Below are 20,396 nucleotides of genomic sequence, written 5' to 3'. Positions count from 1 at the left end.
CATTTGTATGCAAAATATTACAAAGATGTGTTTTATATACAAAACTCATTTGATTGTAAAAATATATCTATTGTATTCTTCAATATATGTATTATGAATTATTTTAAGTATTACTAATCTCTAACTATCCGATTAACAGCTGTCTCATTTATTTTATTTACTTCATGATTATAGTAATTAATTTTTGTATAGCTAAAAGTACTCTAGTATTTGACAATTACTAAAATTTAGAACACACACGTTAGTAACATATGAGAAAAACGATTGTAGAAATTGTTAACATCAACGTATGAAAGACAAATGCCGTCTAAAACAAGAGTGAGATCATACATTTAACATTTCATAAGAATAAATAGCAGTTTTCTCATATTGAGAAAAGAAGCAATTAATTGTCTTAACTATGACATATTATTACAAATACACAATATTATAATATATACTGTCGTTAACAAAGCTTTCATTATATAGAAATTTTGAAATACAGTACAAGATACAGGTTGTTTAATTTCATTACTATATAACTTTCATTATATAAGTCATGTGAATCAGATATATGTGTCTGCATTTAAGCTTCTTATATGATTAGATATTAATCAAACCAAATTTCAAAAATTAACAAGTTTAAAAATGTTTGTTTTAAATTGGTTATTTTTAATTGATTAACATAGCAAGCACGAGATGTTTACGTATAAGATTGTTAATTAACATAAGGACTGAGATTAATGTAAAATAAATTTATCAAACTTTCTTTTATGAGATGTCAAAAAAGAATTACGTACTGTAATATACAATTTCCTATCCTGTTTATCCGATTTTATTGATTAAAATTACGGTATAATACAATGAGATTATAAAACAAATTATGTACATGCTATATTAATTCGAATAAATGAGCAGTAACTTTTTTACATTTCTGTTTTAAAATTCTTTTAAATTATATATTTTACTATATTTTATTCCTTCCTTTCATATATCAATAATAATTAAAATGTATAATAAATAAACAGTGTAGATTGTTTAGAAAGTATTTGCAGGTGATAGAAATTACGAAATTCTGAAGAAACAATTTCTAATGGTCTAATAATCGAACGGTAAAAGCTTTGAAAATTTCTTCACCATTGCGAAAAAATTACTTATCGCTCTCTACTACTCTCACACTCACGGAAAACTTTCTCCTCCCATAGATAAAGATCCACGGAAAGGAGGTGATCGATACAAGATACAATGATTGGCAATATTATTACATATATTGATAATATTAACAATTAATAAATCGATGGACGAGCTGAAAACGAACTTCCCGCGAATGGAGAAACCGAAAGTCAAAAAGATTCTAAATTCTCGGCTGATCAATTTATTTCTTGCGTCTCATCACGAGACTGATCCTTCGAGTGGCTTTTGTTAGTCGGTACACACGTGTAAATTCCACCACAGGATCAGATAGCAGTAAATGCTTAGTGATTTACTAACTGTACAATGAATTATGTCATTTTTATTTCTAAAATTGTTATTGCATAAGTTAATAAAAAACAACACGTATATTTACAATGAATTTTGTTTACCGTTAATTCACGCATTTTCTTAAAGAGCTTAACAATTAAATTGTATATAAGTTTGTTCTATGTTGCAAAAACGCTATTTAGAAAGCTTTAGTGGCCATAATTTTTCACGAATAAGAATGGTTTTCTTTTATTTAGCTTTAACCAATTCCATAAGCTTGTCAGTGCTTATGGATTTGGGTCTTTCTATTGGAAGGCCGAGAGCACGAGACCAAACGAGAGATGCCAGAACACCAAGAGCACGTGATATTCCGAATAGGACAGTGTAATATTGCATCTCTGTCATTCCATAGCAATGTAAGAGAACTCCCGAATGAGCATCTACATTTGGCCATGGGTTTGCTACTTTACCAAGTTCCATAAGAATGGGGGGAACTACTTTATACACTTGAGCAACGAGCTAGATATATACGAATATAGTCATTAGTAAGGAATAAACTACATAGAAACTTTATACAAATACTAAATGAGTTATTTGAGAACTTCACCTTGATTAGTCTATCATCCGGCATGTGCTTCATTGCATATTCTTTTTGGCATATATATCTAGGATCAGTCTTTCTGAGTATGGCATGACCGTATCCAGGAATGACCTGACCGTTCTTCAGCGTTTTCCAAATAAAGCCTTTCAGCTCGTCGTCAGTGGGACTATCTCCGATTTCAGCGCACACCTTCTTTAGCCATAGCAATACTTCTTGACTTGCAAGGCCATGAAGAGGACCTGCCAAACCGCTCATTCCAGAGCCGAATGCCAAATAGGGATCAGACAATGTCGAAGCCACCAAATGGGTCGTGTGCGCACATACATTTCCACCTTCATGATCAGCGTGAATCGTCAGGTATAATCGTAAAAGTTCAGCAAATTGTGGGTCATCGTAACCGAGCATTTTTGCGAAATTGCCAGACCAGTCTCCGCCTGGATCCACAGATGCCCCGAGTTTGCCATCCTTGTAAAGGTTTCTATATATCATGGCACAGAGTACGGGTAATCTGGCAATCAGGTTCATTATATCTTCATAAGTGGCGTCCCAATATTTGGATTTGCGTATACCTGCCTCGTATTCTTTTTTGAATATACTGTCTGTACTTAGAATAGTGAGCGCCGCGGAGAATTGATGCATGGGATGAACCGACTTGGGGAAGTTGTTCAGAGTTTTGACTATGTAATCAGGTAATGCGCATCTGGAGGCCCATTCTTTAGAGATTTCTTTCACTTGGGCTTCCGTAGGAACATCGCCGGTAATCAGCAGCCAGAACAAACCTTCCGGAAGTGGTTCGTCTTTGATTTTCGGTAGAATCTTCCGGCATTCCGAAATCGATTTTCCTCGAAATTTAATACCTTCTTCAGGATCTAGAACCGATGGTTCCCATACAAGTCCTAACATCCCGCGCATACCACCATAAATCTAAAAAGTAACGAAAAGTTATCACGCGATATCAATATTAGGCGCAAAAAGATAGAAGAAAAAAGGGGAGATATGTTCAGTGACATTGACCTCTGACTATTGACTACAGGAGCCGCACTTTAAACTGATTTGGATGCTACTTTCATATCGTTCGTAATCTAATTTTGCATATAAGAATAGGAACATAAGCATAGAACGTATCATACGAAAAAAAGAAAGAAAAGAAGGAGAAAATATTTTATTTACATATTATTGCATAAGTTTTTTCCTTAGTCAGATCTCGTTAAATTAAACACAAAGAATTCTATTGCCTCCAGAAAATCATTGAGAAAGTGATACAAAGATTACAATTGTTAGGCGGGTAGAATTATTCCGAGAACCTACAAATTTGTTTATATGTACAGTCCTTATCGTCCACCTATGAACATTACAAAAGTTAATACGTATTGTGTTTTCTATGTGCCTTAATCTATTAATATATAATTTTTGTCACGTAACGTTCCGTTCTGGCAATAACATTGCTGTTACGTTCGATAATCTATTCATCATCAGATGTTTAACAAGAAAAACGAATGATATAATCAGAATTGCGCAACAAACAAGAATTACCATGTTCACGGTAACGTCTCCAACTTTGGTGGTTCCGTACTTTTTACGAAAAGCCGCGACACGCTCTTGTTCTTTAGGAATTTTCTCAGCCAAAATCGTTTTAAGATCGGTGAAGGCATTGCTCATCGATCTTATGAATAAGGACAAGACTATGTTCTGTAAAAACGAGAAAAAGGAATTAATTCACCGCTGTATTCTGAAATTTTTTAAATCTATTAATTTCGGATGCATACATTGCGAGGAAATCAAATGTTTAGCATTATTTTCAATTTATACAAAAACTAATTATTACGTAATAAGGGAAGAAACTAGAACACGTGCGAGTCGAATCATTAAGATATTTTCTGCCTTTGTGACGAGGACACACAATCTGAAGACGTAAATATTTATTGGTTTAAAATCGATTTTACCAATTTTATTGAACAATCCTGTACAATTGAAGGATTAGAGAATAGACGTGATGTACTAATTGTCACGTGAATGTCGTAATCACGAACTATTAACATTGACGTTTGCTATTGATAAAAAAATTCCTTTTCAACACACGGATTCAATACCATTTCTATATTTCCTTCCTAAATCCATAAGCTTATAAATAAAATAGAATAGTTTAAAACAGTATAATTTTTTGTGATGTTAGACAAATATTAAAATACTTTTCTGTATACATTTTCTTTTATATCGACCCGATATTATACAACTTTTAAATTAAAATAATATAAATTCTTAACTATTACGAATAATGTATAATTTCAAAACACAAAGTGTGAACATTGCTTCGTGCTTAGAAAGAGTCAACGTTCATGAGAATTTCAATATATCATCCAAGACTCGCTTGAGGTCATAGGGTCTCGCGTTATAGTTTATTATCAATGCGTGGATCTTGCGAAAACGTGCCGGAAACTCAAAAATTAGAAGAATTATGAGGGCTGATATCAAACAACATAGCTATATATATTAGATCTCATAATCCACGAAGATAGTCGGTAATATCTTTTCTGCCTGTTTAATGCATATTATTGTTCCCCCTTTTTCAGTTCTTATCAACACAATTTTATTTTCAGTAATACGGTTGATATTGATAAACCTCTTACGTTATAAAATTAATCATCTAGATTTTAGCGCGACAAAAAAGAAATTATTTCGGAATTGCATGCGACGGTTATGTCAATGATTATATTATTAGACATTTCTTTTTACAGATGTTTTTAAACTATTAGGTTTTTCATACTTTACTATAGTTGAGCATTCCTATCGAGCACGGGGAATTGTCTGTAGGTCAAAAATTAGGTCAAGATGAAATCACGATGGGAAGATAAAGCTGGTAACAATCTGTAGATTTTGACAATCGTTGCATAACTTGGACCGTTTGATTCCAAAAGCAGAATGAATAAAATCGTTTCTCGACTGTTTCTTGAGCAAACCTTCTCTGTGTATACGATATTGAATTTTTTACATGATATACAGTTCATTCGTTGCAATAATTTTTCATAGTCATCTATGTACGTCAAGTACATTAATATTCGTTAAGTGGTCCAATTTGTTTAGATAAATTTCTCTGAGTTGGTCAATATTAATTAGCTTTAAACATTTGATAGAAACTTCATGTAGCGAAATACATGTAATATATATATATGCTTTAAAACTTTAATTTGATAGAGTTCAAGCGTAAATGGAAAAGCTCGTAACAGATTAAGGCGCGGACCTTGAAGCATCTTATTTTGGCGAGTACGATGAATTTGAAAGATAACTCTCATTCGATACATTATCAGTGTCGAAAATCATATTACATCGTTAGGCGGTTTGCAAACAACCCACGGTAACACCGCGCGCTGTTATCATCTAATTGTACTAAATCGTGCGCGATAATCTTGCGAAAATGCCGACGATTTTGCTACCACAATTCGGTGGAATGTACGGTCATACGGTCATTTGGTACTCATTGAGTATTGGTTTTGAAATATTTCTTTACGTGGTTCACAATAACGAATCGTTACCTCATATTCAGAAAATTCACTGTTTAACTGTGGCGTTAGAGGATGTCGCGCATTTTTATATTTTTGTTTTAAAATTCTTATACTATGTATTGTATAATCTTAAACTATATAATCTACTATATTCTATTTGTTCTTTTGATATACAAATAACAATTAAAAATGAATAATTCAAAATGAAATAAAAATACAAGTCACAAAAAATAAATTGAAAATAATTACTTATCTTATATTTGTACATTTCAATTGTTTATCCTAAAGTGCCAAAAAAAGTCGGATATACTTTTGAAAGATTTGTTTATTTTCACGTTCTTTATAAATAAAGTATCGCACACACTCACTCATTCTTGTAACCGTGGGTTTACCACTGGTCATCATTTTTTAAAATTTAAGTTCACCGAAGTAGATCGATGTGATTGAGCCGAGTTTATAATGTTGTTAAAGAATCTAAAATCAACAACTGGTGCGCAAACACTGCAACATTTTTTACATGTTTTATTAGCTCTATTTATTTTGTATTTTACATAGTTTACTAAGAGCCATTATATTTTGTAGACTTCTGCTGGTAAAACGGTATTTAATAATCACGTAATAATAGCCGTAAAGATAATTATTGTGATTCAATGTATATTCTAAAATTTCTGATATTTTCTTGGCAGTGTCTGTTCAATTTACAATATTTGGAAAACCTTCACTATGCATATCTAGCTTTGTAGTGAACGTTTTAATGATTTACTAACTGTATAATGAATTACGTCACTTTTATTTCTAAAAATCGCCGCTCTATAAGTTAAACAAAGTGGCAGATATATTTACAATGAATTGTGTTTACCGCTAATGGGCATATTACATCTTTTTAAAGGGTTTGGCAGTTAAACTATATTTAACGGATGAATTTTTTCGTAGCTTGTAGTATATCGCAAAAACTCTACCTTCTTTACACGAAATCTGTATTGTCAACAGAAAAAGGTGAATGAACACGTTATTAAAAGATGTAGGCAAAAGTTTTTGCGATACAGTAAACTGCGAAACCTATTTTTAATGTGTTTATATTCGAAGCACATATCGTTACGTGAGACGATACCTAATTTTACATCTTTTTGATAAGATTCAACAATTAAAACGACTTCCTTGAAGTCATTTAAAATGAATTCGAAATGAGCTCAAGAAGATTACACCTTTCTGTGCATTAATAACATCTTCACTATGATAGAAAGCAGTCAGTTCTTTACTTTTGAAATCATGATGATGGTGTGTCACGAACTTAAAAGGTGACACCGATTTTTCATAAATAAAGTTATTTAGGCTTTGACAGATTTCATGAGAAGATCAGTGCTTAGAGATTTGGGCCTTTCTATGGGAAGACCGAGAGCTCGATCCCAAACAAGGGACGCCAGAACACCAAGAGCACGCGATACTCCGAACAGGACGGTGTAATAATTCATCTCTTTCATTCCATAGTATTGCAGTAGAACTCCCGAATGAGCATCTACATTTGGCCATGGGTTCTTTACCTTACCAGTTTCCAAAAGAATGGGTGGAACTACTTTGTATACTTGAGAAACAAGCTGAAAATATAAAAATATAATCATTAATAGACAACAAGCTAAAAACTTAATACAAATCCTAAAGAAATTATTCATTCTGAAACTTTACCTTGAATAGTTTGTCATCCGGCAAGTGTTTCAATGCAAATTCTCTCTGGCATGTATATCTAGGATCAGTCTTTCTCAGTACGGCATGACCGTATCCAGGAACGACTTGACCGCTCTTCAATGTGTTCCAAATAAATTCCTTCAGCTTATCGTCACTGGGACTGTCTCCAACTTGAGCGCGCAACTTTTCTAGCCAGACCAACACTTCTTGATTTGCAAGACCATGGAGAGGACCAGCCAAACCGTTCATTCCAGCGGCAAATGACAAATACGGATCAGACAATGCTGAACCTACCAAGTGAGTTGTGTGTGCAGATACATTTCCACCTTCGTGATCAGAGTGGATCGTTAGGTATAAGCGCATAAGTTCGATGAATTGTGGATTGTCGTAACCGAGCATGTTCGCGAAATTCCAAGACCAATCTTTTCCCGCATCGACGGATCCCAAGCCTTTACCACCCTTGTAAATATTTCTGTAGATTGTGGCAGCCACTACGGGTAATTTAGCGATTAAATTCATCGAATCTTCGTAAACGGTTTCCCAATATTTGGTCTTGTGTACACCTCCCGTATACGCTTTCACGTATTCACTCTCGCTATTTAGAAGAGTAATAGCGGCGGAGAATTGAGTCATGGGGTGAAGCGATTTGGGGAAATTGTTCAGAGCTTTGACTACGTGATCAGGTAATGCGCTTCGGGAGGCCCATTCTTGAGAGACTGCTTTCACTTGGGCATCCGTGGGAACGTCGCCAGTAATCAGAAGCCAGAACAAACCTTCTGGAAGCGGTTCCTCACCACCCTTAGCTTTTGGTAGAAGCTTCTGACATTCTGGAATCGACTTTCCTCGGAATCTAATACCTTCTTCAGGATCCAGAACCGACGGTTCCCATACAAGTCCTTTAATTCCACGCATACCACCATACATCTAAAAAGTAACGAAAAGTTATCACGCGATATCAACATCAGGCGAAAAAAGGTAGGAGAAAAAAGGAGATGTGTTCATTGACATTGATGTCTGATGTAACGACCAAAGGAGCCGCACTTTGGACTGGCCTAAATGTTACCTTCACATTTATCATGATTTGATTTTATAAATAAGAATAGAGCGAGAAACGTACAACGTATCATAGAAAATAAAGCGAAGGCAAAAAGGGAAGATGTCTCATATTGTAGCATAATTTCTTGCTTGGTTAGATCTCATTAAACACAAAAAATTCTACCAAAAAATCTCTAAGAACGTGATGTACAAGGAATAAAGTTCATCGAGTATTGATATAGGAATTGCGAGTTTTTGTTCTCCGATTATTAGGCAGCCAGAATTTTTTCCGCAACCTAAAAGCCTGCCTATATATGTATATCGCGATCACATGATAAGCACGCGGCATACGCGCTGATTTCATGGTCTTTATCACCCACTCGCGAGACACTTATCAATGTCACAAAAAATAACTCGTAATGTGTCTTTCATAGTGAGATTCGTTATCTTCCACGTGGCTTAATATGTTAATACGTAACGTTCATCGCGTGACGTTCCGCTCTTGCAATAATATTGCTGCGATGCATGATAATTTATTCATCGTCAGATATTTAGTACGTAAAACGTATATAAGACGTATGATAACTCGAAATTGCGCGAACAAACGCATACCATGTCTACGGTGACCTCTCCAACTTTGGTGGATCCATGCTGTTTACGAAAAGCCTTGACACGCTCTTGCTCCTTTGGAATTTTATCAGCCAGAACCTTTTTCAGATCGGTGGAGGCATCGCTCAATGATCTTAAGAATATGGTCGAAGTTATCTTCTGTAAAAAGGAAAAGAAGAAATTAATTCTGGATTATATTCTGAATTTTTTTTTATCTCGCTTTAATTCTTATTATCTTTAATTCACATAAATATTAATTGTTACATAATAAGAACAGAAACTAGGACACGTGAAAATTAAATTATTACGATATTCTGTGCCTTTGTGGTAATAACAGTCCGAAGGCAGGTAAATATTTTATTGGCTTCGTAAAACAATTTTCCTCGTTCAACCTGATGGATATAATTAAATTTTCGTTATGGACAGAATGTTATGTATCGACGTTACCAGTTGTAACGAATAATCGGCGACAATTGCCGGATTACGTAAAAAGAACGAATTGCGTGTAATGATATATTTGCTCGATCAAGAATACACGTGAAGAACTAATTCCAGCGCGAATATCGTGATCATTTTAAATTGACGTCTATAATAATAAAAAGTGATAAAATATTAAAACTAACGTCTGCTATTGATAAAGACAATTTTTTGCGAAATATAAATTCAATATCATTCATGAGAATTTCAATATATCGTTCAAGCCTTGCTCGAGGTCATGGGGCTCCATGTTAGAGTTCATTATCAATGCATAGACCTTGGAAAAAAGTACTGAAAAATGCTAAGTTAAAAGAATTATTACAATTGACATTGCGTAGCATAATTGCATATCAGGTTTCATAATCTTAGGTTGAATTATTTTTTATAAGCATTTCTCTTTCCAGTAATACAGTTAATACTATTATAATAAGCCTTCTACGTGATAATAAAACTGAAATGAACTATTCACGTTCCGACATAACTGTTAGGCAGAAAGTTATTTCTGAAACACGCGTAAGTCGGTTACGTTGATGATTATATCATACGATTCGTTTCTCTGTTTCTTATACGTATTTTTAAATTATTAGATCTTTTATACTATTTTATCGTTAAGTATTTCCATAGCAAGTCATTGTCTACAGACTAACGTAGAAATCTCTAGATAACGGTAAATACAGGCTAAAAGCTGGGGCAGCGAACATCGATTCGTGACCGCATTTTGCGACGAGGAATTAGGTCGAGGTGAAATCACAATGGAAAAGTAAAGCGGAACATCCGGTGAGAATTAGTGGATTTCGATATTCGTTGTTTAACTTCAATCGATTTCGATATGAAAAACAGAATGTATGAAAATGGTTTCTCATATTTTTTATCGCGTGCAAACATCCTCTATGTTTATAATATTGAATTTTTTAAAAAGAACTCTTTAGAAATTGTGTGTGTAATTATTGGACCGACTTTATCGAATTAGAGCCTCTAGTTATACAATGATCCTGTTATGAAATACTTAAATGTAGATTATTGAAAAATTGTTAAATCAAAAATTCAGTCCATCATAGTGATAGGTGTTTTCTTTTGACTGGAGTCATCTACGAGCGTAGGAATATTGTATGATCACACTATACACCGGACGAGACCATCTTCGACGTACATACAATGAATGCTGAATATGAGTCGCCAGTGACCTTGGCCTTTCTATTAAATTTGTCATTCATCTTATAAGATCATTGTACGCGAATCTCTACATACGCGTCGAGGTATACAAATTTCGCAATTATATACGCGTGATTTAATGATTTATCACTAAACGAAAATAGTATCTCGAAAGTATCGTTTAATTATAACACGAAAGTTGATCCTGTTACATAATAATTCTAAATCTATTCTTTGATCTATCTATCCTTATGAAAAAGAATTCGTTCTATAGCAAATGATTTGTGCTGGTGCTATATTTTAGGATTACGTTGTTCTTTTTTTGGCTAGCGTATTGTATTTATAAGTGCAAGGGTTCACCTAGACGTTATTAAATACGTACATGTATACAGAATGTTACATCTGGATACAGGCCAGAGTCCCAAGTGTTTTGTGACTAAAAATAAGTAGTTTTACGTGTTCTATAATTTAACCTACACTACATAACGCACACGTGATAAGGAAATTGGATGCAAAGAATGTGTCCTTCGCAACACGATGATATTCAATGTTAAAAAAATGATTACATACATTTCACCGGGACGTGTGAAATTCAAGGTATCGTACGAAATGTCACAATTTTATACACGAATTGATCTTTGGTTAATTTGAAGAATTATTTAATTGGAAACTTTGGATTGTAACTTTAGATTTTTGAATAATCGCTTCCATGATAGTTGAGTGAATTAATTATGTGGTTTGTAGATAAGCGTTCTATTATTTTAAGTGTTGGTTGCTATGAGTGAAAGTAATGTTAAAAATTAAAAATAAATACTCGACGTAGTAGTATTTTAATATAAAAAGTATTGATTATTCCATGTACATGACCATAAGAGTGTTTGAATATACAGGGTGGTTGGTAACTGGTGGTACAAGCGGAAAGGGGGTGATTCTACGCGAAAAAAGAAGTCGAAAATATAGAATAAAAATTTTTTTTTTTAATTTTTCCATCGAGACAAAGATCTACAGTGAGATCCGTTATAACGTACCGCACGCGTACCGAGCGAAAATTCAAAATCGATTTTCTCGAAAACAAAGCCTCAAACGAAAAATTTTGTTCTATATTTTCGACTTCTTTTTTCGCGTAGAATCACCCCCTTTTCGCTTGTACCACCAGTTATCAACCACCCTGTATAATTTTCCTAATTACTTTCGATGGTTTAGCTCCGTCGAACAAAATCAAATACCTGGATAATGTTACTTATCGGACTGCAACATAAGGATAAAGCGAGTTTACAACTCAATCTGTGCGTTATGCGTTGTTCCGTTCACATTCCAAGAATTTATTGCTTCAACTGCAAGTAACAATATACTCGGTACGTAACATAAGACGGATATCAGGTGGTAACCACAATGATGTAATGAAATACTAATTGAATAGATTGAGACTGACTTTTATTTCCGTTATGCGTATCGTTGTGAATCAAGTTAATGATGATCAGTTGATCGAGTCGAAATATTAAAATTTCACTAGAAATGCTAATTTTATTTATCTATTTGTATTGATTGATTATTAGTAAAAGGAAAAGAAATCATGTAAAGAAACATTATTTCGATTGAAATATATCGGAGTACGATGTAAAATATAATTGTCGCTTTACTATCTTGGAAATATTTGTAATCTCTCAGTAACGAGTATACGATGACTTCTAGTTAGTTAATTATATCTTTTCTTTCTAAGAATTGCGTTAAATGACTATAATTAAAGTTGTCACTGCTGTAAGTCAAGAGAAGACTAACATGAGTTCGGAATCCGAATCAGAAACTTTCACCGTAAAACTTTCACCGTATTTCCGATATAATCCTTGAAATTTATAAATCGATCCGAGAATAGCTTGAAATACATTTCATTTTTCATATATTTTTCTTTTTTTACGCGCGAGTAAAAATAAAGTGATGTAACTGACGTGATAAAACAAGAAGAAAGTAAGGAAAAAAGAGAAATATCAACTTACAGTAATATAGCGTCCACTTTTACAAAGTCCCAACTTTTTATGATAAGCGATAATTAGCTGCCTACGAACAAAGTTCAATACTTGATTCCTTGCTCGTGTAAAATATGACTCGAGATATCTTGTAATGAATAAATGGTATTACGTAGCGTTAGGTAGTTTACACGAGTTGGTGTACCAATTTCTACATAATTAATACTTAAGTAATATTCAATATTTATACATCTGGATTCTAATCTTACTTTTATCAATGCTACTATATTTTTATATTCTCTGCTTTATCTTATGTAAATTTTGAATGACAAAAAATAAATATAGTCTACTCCGTTTCTTTCGTTGAATCATTAGAATATTTATTAGTCTAACAACCATAATAACATTTAAATTTTCCAACAAAATATATCACCTGATTGAATGTTTGGCCAGATCGGATAAATCGCATGTAAAAACCTGGAAAGTTTTGATTAGTGTCGATACGAAAGATAAATATCTCTGAACTTGTGTATGTAAATCATGTATTATCTTGTATTACCATAATAGCACAGATGGCCTGTTACGTGTGTACATACATTATGCTATATGATCGTAACATATCGTGATTTTGCCTTCATCGCGTGCAAGTCACTTCGTTTTATCCTCGATACTATAGGAAACAAAAAATGTAGAGGACAATAGGAAACATCATATTCGTTGACCTTGAATTATCAGTCATACATATGTATGTAAGTTTTATACGTTTAATGACGAATAAATATGTAAACACAACCATAGTAAGTATAACAATTTATCGTAATTCTTAATTAAATAAAACCTTCCAAAATTATTACATGTAATCGAATTTTTAATTTTATACGACTAGCAAGATATATGAGACAAACTGGTATCACGTGACGCTCTCCTATGATTGGCGCTTAAATGTTAATAAAATTGAAATTATCGAGCGATGATATGGAAATTTCAATACGATGGAATTAGAATCATTTGTGAAATGATTTATAATGAGAGGACTTTAATAATGCATAGGTCGATCGAAGAAATCGATTTCCAACCTGAAACTCATTTAACACTCATCCGATTTGCTCTATCGTAAGTGCTAAAAGATATTCAACTCGTACAAGATAGTTGAAAGCATTATATTCTTATCATGATAAATCAAGTTTATTAATGATAAATACAGATATAACTTAAATTAATTCATAAGATGCTCTAACGCTAGCGTTTTTTTTTTCCTTATGTGAAGATACTGCCTGCATAGATATAGATAACGATAAAGGTAAAATGTAATGCGTTGTTTCTTAATAGTGTTCTAATCTCGACTAAACATGAGGTTGATTTATGTGTTTAGGCGTCTAGTTAAATGTGCAACAAAGATTAGATCCTGGGAGCCAGCTATAATTAAATAACTTGGTAATGTAAATCTACTACACAGATTATCGACCAACAGATTACAACGATACTTAACTAGGAAACATTTGTAAAATAACGTGTAATAATGTTTTCAAATTATACAGGATGGTTGGTAACTGGTGGTACAAGCGGAAAGGGGGTGATTCTACGTGAAAAAGGAAGTCGAAAATATAGAATAAAAATTTTTCGTTTGAGGCTTTGTTTTCGAGAAAATCGACTTTGAATTTTCGCTCGGTACGCGTGCGGTACGTTATAACGGATCTCACTGTAGATCGTTGTCTCGATGGGAAAATTAAAAAAAAAATTTTAAAAAGATTTTTATTCTATATTTTCGACTTCTTTTTTCGCGTAGAATCACCCCCTTTCCGCTTGTACCACCAGTTACCAACCACCCTGTATAAATATTCTACGTGTTATATGTTTGCGACCGATTTTCGCCCGCGATTCGCCGACATATCATTTTAACGTACGTCTGAAAGAGTGAAAAGAACAACGAGATCGAGTGGTCAATTAAATTTTGGATCTGTGAATTGGTTATGTCACGATGAACAGAGATTATCATCCCACGTGTTCACAATATATGTATTCGCAGATTTGACGTCACGCATCGCGCGCGATTCGCTTCACACCATGTGACCGACAATGACATTACTTGCACCAGTAATCATTTAAATTCTCTCTAGTTTTCAATGATTTATGCGTGCTGACGCATGTGGTATTACGATGACTTCTTTCTAAAAGTCCATTCCTTAATACGCAAGCACGATTATGTGCCTGAATCTCGCCATCTCGCTATTATACAACTCGGGACATTTTGTTTAAATAGTCAGCTACTAGAAGAAAGATAATAGTTGTATAAATTCATTAACTTGCGATTAATCGGCTATTATACATGTCAATTTATTACGATTCGGTTATAAAAATGGCAAAAAAATAGCTAAAAATGTTTGAATTTTAAGAAATACGAGGCCCGAGTGTCTTGGTAATGAACGGACAATTTATGATATAGCAAAAATTCACACGATGTCGCAACCAACGAACAACTATACATTCCTACAGTCCAGCCATTCTATGGTTTTATCGTTGAACTTTGGGTACAGGCGCGAATGTTATATGTACCGGATTATTCGCGTGCATTAGGTCAATCGCATTACTCATTAATATGCTATCGCGATTACAATTTAGTCTCTTATTGATAAACTCGAATAAATTAATCATTTTGTCGATATTTATTAATTCAATCAGGCAAAACGATCGAATCACGTGTCTTTAGACATTTCATTTATCGATATGAAATATAAATTTCGTTGGTGCAAGTCGAGGTTATCTTAATCTATTCGAGAGTCGGAGTTTTCCGTGACCACAGTGACGTCATATAAAATGAATTTTCATTTCTACTCGTTTCATAGCCGATCTTTCCCATAATACGGAAATTGAAGTACGAAGAAAATATGCGAATGCACATTTCAGCGAAATGAAGATCTCTGACCTTATTTCCTCTCTCGATTGAAAGTAGGCTGACATCACCGTGTTCTTGGCGAGAACCAGTTCTCCTTTCTTTACTGCACCGATCCTCATTATGAGCAAGTTCCTGCGTGTTCGCTAAGGAATTCTAAATTTTTCGACATACTTGAAACCGTTTTTGAGCAATACGGGTACGAAAGAGTCTTCGAAATTGGACGAAACAAATAAATTGTTGCGAAATTAAATTAAACTGAATCGTAAAATCTGATCAAATCTTTGTGCGAGTCAGAAAAACAGAAATATGTATTACGACAACAATATCTTAACTACCGCTTATCAGAGTCGACGATAATCAAAATGAATCATTGTACAAATAGTAATGGTAATCGCAAGATTAATTTTCTAAAAAAACTCAATGACAACGAACTAAATAAATATCGATTAGTAGGTCAAAAACATATCGTCTGTTAGCTATAGAATATACAGGCAAACTTATTTCAGACTGTATATTTATATATATTTATATACATACATAATTACCGATATCTAAATGAATTTATATTTATTTAAAGAAAAAAGAAACGAATTTGAGAAGGAGTAAATTTTAATATTGCGCATCGAACTATGGCATCTGCTGGATAAATTATTAAAAACACTTCAGAAGTAAACCATCGATGTTAATTGTATGAATATTATATAGATTTCCTTCTAACTTTCTTTTTCTCTCTTTTGTGGTTTTTCCAAATGAACTATTTTTCGAATTTCCGCCGAATACGATATATTTTATTAATTTCTTGTTCGTTCATTTCCATAGGCAGGAAAGTGAAATATCAGCGAAATTTGTCGTTGTGAATGGATCATTTTTTTATCTTATCACAATCTGCATAAATAAGTATATGACAGGTATATGACGAATAAGTTCGCAACATTCACAGTAATGAGCAAAACTGAACACCGCACTTTGAAACAAAATTAATTTTCTAAAATTCGATCAAATGACGATTTTTTTTATATTAGAAGGATTAGTTTATTAGATGACATATAAAAATATGATTTTGAGCAATTTGAAAGGAAATTTGAAAAAAAAGAAAAAAATGAAATTCCGAAGGAAATAGTAAGGATCATCTTTCACAACTCTTTTATCTGAGCCTGTTATAAAAATTTTAACAATTCGTTTTATAGATTTGTCAATTATACAGGGTGGTTGGTAACTGGTGGTACAAGCGGAAAGGGGGTGATTCTACGCGAAAAAAGAAGTCGAAAATATAGAATAAAAATTTTTTTTTAATTTTTCCATCGAGACAACGATCTACAGTGAGATCCGTTATAACGAGACGTGATAAAGTGCACGCGTACCGAGCGAAAATTCAAAGTCGATTTTCTCGAAAACAAAGCCTCAAACCAAATATTTTTATTCTATATTTTCGACTTCTTTTTTCGCGTAGAATCACCCCCTTTCTGCTTGTACCACCAGTTACCAACCACCCTGTATAGGTATATATTGAAAATTTAATCGGAATCGATTAACGTTGCTATGACTTACAAACGATTAAAAATGGTGAAAATCGCAGCTTTCACGATTTCTGTCCTAAAATCTGCAGATTCTTACATCATCTTTCAATGATAAAATTCTCAGCATATGCAGGATGTCCCAGCTTTTTTCGGTCAAACATTGTCAGTATATTTTACAAGTCAAGATAAGAAAAAAATGTGATATAAGGATATGTCACTCCAGCCAGAAAAGAGTTATAACAAAAAAACTATATACGAAATTGTGCGTTATTACGGTACAAAATATGGATAGGTCAGGAATACTTATATCTAGCAGTAGTCAGGAGATATAATACTTCTACTACTTCTAACTTCAACGAGCAATAAACGAGAATTTCAAAGAATAAAAAATCCAATTTTTTGTCGCTGCTAATCTTGTTTCGACAGTTGTCTTATATTGGCGAACATTTTGAAATGGAATTATAGTTTAAGTTGTAGAGGTATTATGATATCTCTTGACTATTGCTAGATGTAAGTATTCTCGGTCTATTTATACTTTGTACCGTAGTAATGCACGTTCATTGCCGCTCATTTCGCATATCTTTCGTTTTTGTTAACTCTTTAACGATGCTCCCAATAACATATATTTATATGACAATTTTTTCCTTCTCTTGGCCCCTTGAATATACTGACAACGTTTGACCGAAAAAAATTGGAACACCCTGTATATAACTGACTATGATCACAAATCTTCATAACGTGTTGTTTAAACCTAAAAAAAATTTTTAAAAAGCAACCTTTACTTTTTCTTCGTGATTCCGGCCAAACAACGATTGTAATTTCTTCGAAATATTTTTACGCATCTAGTAAAGTAATCCTTTTAACTTCTCAAAAAAATTAAGTCGGTTGGTCGAATTTAAAAAAATTATTGTTTTAAAGAGTGTGTTCAATTTTGCTCATTATTGTACATAGAAGAGCTCATACTGCTCATTATCATTAATTGCACAACAAAAAAGCATTTGAAGGGCATTGCCAGATACAACACACCCGTAAGCTACAATTATCTAATTGTTTCGCGCCATATAATCGTCAAATGGCGCTAAAATGGCCGAGAAGAGGGTGTCATGCATGATCCAATTTTTATTAACCCTGAAATTCAATCGTCTTGTCGACAACTGTACGTTTAGCTTTAACTTTTACTTCTTAATATACTTTGTAATACCTTTCCGTGAAGGCAATAAAGAATCTGTAATTCTTTTTAATTGAATTGTAAGAATTTGATACAGATTATAAGAAGGTATGACAAGTAAAATGAATAAAACATAATGAAATCCAACTTTTTTCTGTAGCCGAAGTTTTCATTGCGACCATATTGCCAATAAATTCTTCCATATATAAACTAAAGTTTTTGCTATATTAGAATATTGTCAAGTTATATTACTTAATGATAAGTGACAATAATAAACGATTTTATATTGTATAGAAGAGAGAAAAGGAAGAAATGGTTTTGAAGTAGTAGCATGTTACATGATCCGAAGGTCACGTTTATATATCTATAACATTAGGTAATCGGCGAGCCATCTACAAGTTGAGCGAAGAGTTTCTAAATGTGCCAAAAGTTACAGTAGATATACATACACTTTGTATGAAACTATTCATTCAGTCTTTCTATGACTCCAATAATCAAACTTATAATTTAATCAAATATTAATATATTTTCCTAAAAATCAGTTTCAATGTATCTAATTCCCTTCATAAAACTGAGGAAGAAGAATTAATAGAAATTAAAACCGGATGTGTCACTTACTATGTATGAGTAAACGAGAAAAATCAATTTTAGATAGCAATATCGAAAAAGTTACATGATCAATTCGAAGTTCCATCGGTAAGCAAATATTTGTCAGGGACATCATGAAGGAACGGCCAATGCAGATTACAAGGACAAAACAGATTTTGACCTCGAATTCGTTCTAAAATTGTGATACCTTACGAAATTATAATGTCGTGCACTTCTCAATGGACATGTATATCGACGTAAGAGATTCTCACATATTTTGTATTATATATCAAGTATTAGAGCGATAAGTCGCTACAACAAAAATAGACTGACAGCTTTCAAATTTTCACTAGATTAACCTTCTAATTTTCATATCAACGAACAAAGCAAAAATATTATGTATCTTGCATTGTTTTCCCTATCATATACGCGATCACGGGGAATTCCGTGTTTTCATCAATTGGATCAAAACTCCATTCATGCGAATTGTGAGTGTCCGCTGCTGCTATACACATTTACATTTCAATTCGACAATTTCATTTATAAATGTTCGAAATGTAAAACAATAGTTAAAATATTTAGTTAATTCTATCTTTATGAGTATTAATTAAAAATCATCATAATCACGGCTCAATTAATATGTCCGGTCTCTAACTTACAATAAATAGTAATCAATAATTATACATCGTTTAAAAATTTATTACGTAACATATCAGGCTATCAAGCTTGTCTAAATTAATGCGAAGTTCTGTCGGTCAGGTAAACCTTATATCACTCGATATGTAATTCAATGTACATTTTTAAACAATTGATCAATATATATTCATTTTATGATTTCCATAATATTTCATATCGCCACTAAATGCAACGATTCGATTAATAATAAACTGCATCCATGTTAGAGATATTGCCCCAAAATAATGTGCATTGTTGGGGTTTTGTAAAGGTGTTCTGAGCACACGCTCAATACGTCGAACAGCTTCGAGACAAACCTTTCACAGTTTATTTTATAGCACATTTTATCTATCAAATCAACAAACATGACCCAATATTTTGTCTAGATATCATTAACATAGATGATTTGCTATAAATTTGTAAATTTGTATACCGACAGTTTTGATCGTGTTTAGTTACTAGACTATTGGTCGATAGAACGCCTACTACATACTTGGTACCCAGAACCACATAGCCAAACCGAATAGCGTCTTAGCTCTAAACGATGCAAGGTTCTAGCATTTCGAAAAAGATAAATAATAAAAAAAGCCATTTATTTTTATATGACTATCTATTAAAAATTACCAACTATTATTACAAAAAATAATGATGCACGTTAAACACCTGCTTGTCTTTCGAATTTCGCACCGGAACAACGTGAAGTGGTTTAGGAATCATTCAAATATCATATTGTGTACTAAGATCAATTAATTTTTGGTAAATTCATTTACCACGCACCTGAACTTCCAAGCAACGTTTTGGACTGAAATGGAAGAGTGCCATTGTTCTTTATATCCTGGCTTATGGATCCTTCCTCTTTCTTGTTACTGTCACACCAACTATCCAACTGACCACGCGGAGCTCTGGCGCCCAACTCAACTAACTGCTCTCTTCGTTCGTCACAAATATTTCTATCGCGCATGCGCAAAACAGTTAGTGTTCCCAAAGGATCATTTAATGTCTACATATAAATCTGCCATGTTATGTTCATGGAAAATATCAAAATTAACTTTATAACTATTCTTGATAAGTACTTTAAAGAAATTAAAAAGCGA

The 20,396-nt window shown here is 33.1% G+C and overlaps 2 protein-coding genes across 3 annotated transcripts; both read right to left on the bottom strand.

Moving 5' to 3' along the window:
• Positions 1–974: 974 nt before the first annotated feature.
• LOC138184780 (probable citrate synthase 2, mitochondrial) lies at positions 975–3,964 on the bottom strand. 2 transcript variants are annotated; one of them, XM_069123074.1, is made up of 4 exons: positions 3,575–3,712; positions 3,212–3,383; positions 2,048–2,965; positions 975–1,959 (listed from the first exon to the last, which is right to left on the bottom strand). In XM_069123074.1, exons 3-4 carry the CDS (start codon positions 2,951–2,953, stop codon positions 1,690–1,692), a joined length of 1,176 nt encoding a protein of 391 aa, XP_068979175.1. In that variant the 5' UTR covers positions 2,954–2,965; positions 3,212–3,383; positions 3,575–3,712; the 3' UTR covers positions 975–1,689. The 2 variants fall into 2 exon arrangements, with proteins under 2 accessions (XP_068979175.1, XP_068979174.1); XM_069123073.1 differs by lacking the exon at positions 3,212–3,383 and adding an exon at positions 3,808–3,964 and having other exon boundaries at positions 976–1,959; positions 3,575–3,730.
• Positions 3,965–6,339: 2,375 nt separating this feature from the next.
• kdn (citrate synthase) lies at positions 6,340–20,268 on the bottom strand. Its single transcript, XM_069123344.1, has 4 exons — positions 20,080–20,268; positions 8,872–9,027; positions 7,225–8,148; positions 6,340–7,136 (listed from the first exon to the last, which is right to left on the bottom strand). Exons 1-4 carry the CDS (start codon positions 20,122–20,124, stop codon positions 6,870–6,872), a joined length of 1,392 nt encoding a protein of 463 aa, XP_068979445.1. The 5' UTR covers positions 20,125–20,268; the 3' UTR covers positions 6,340–6,869.
• Positions 20,269–20,396: the final 128 nt, after the last annotated feature.

The sequence above is a fragment of the Bombus flavifrons genome, chromosome 11 (assembly GCF_040668555.2).
Source record: "Bombus flavifrons isolate JBK064 chromosome 11, iyBomFlav1_principal, whole genome shotgun sequence".
Taxonomy (NCBI): Eukaryota; Metazoa; Arthropoda; class Insecta; order Hymenoptera; family Apidae; genus Bombus; species Bombus flavifrons.
Note: the sequence above shows the minus strand (reverse complement) of the source record. Positions and strands in the feature narration are given on the sequence as shown.

What these genes read in the sequence shown, in the direction of transcription:
- kdn (XM_069123344.1), bottom strand. Translation starts at nt 20,124, where the DNA reads ATGGCACTCTTCCATTTCAGTCCAAAACGTTGCTTGGAAGTTCAG. An exon ending in AACGTTGCTTGGAAGTTCAG is followed by an intron (nt 9,028 to 20,079) that starts GTGCGTGGTAAA and finishes TCCTTTTTACAG; the next exon opens with AAGATAACTTCGACCATATT. An exon ending in GAGAGGTCACCGTAGACATG is followed by an intron (nt 8,149 to 8,871) that starts GTATGCGTTTGT and finishes GTTACTTTTTAG; the next exon opens with ATGTATGGTGGTATGCGTGG.
- LOC138184780 (XM_069123073.1), bottom strand. Translation starts at nt 3,700, where the DNA reads ATGAGCAATGCCTTCACCGATCTTAAAACGATTTTGGCTGAGAAAATT. An exon ending in GAGACGTTACCGTGAACATG is followed by an intron (nt 2,966 to 3,574) that starts GTAATTCTTGTT and finishes GTTACTTTTTAG; the next exon opens with ATTTATGGTGGTATGCGCGG. An exon ending in CGGATGATAGACTAATCAAG is followed by an intron (nt 1,960 to 2,047) that starts GTGAAGTTCTCA and finishes GTATATATCTAG; the next exon opens with CTCGTTGCTCAAGTGTATAA.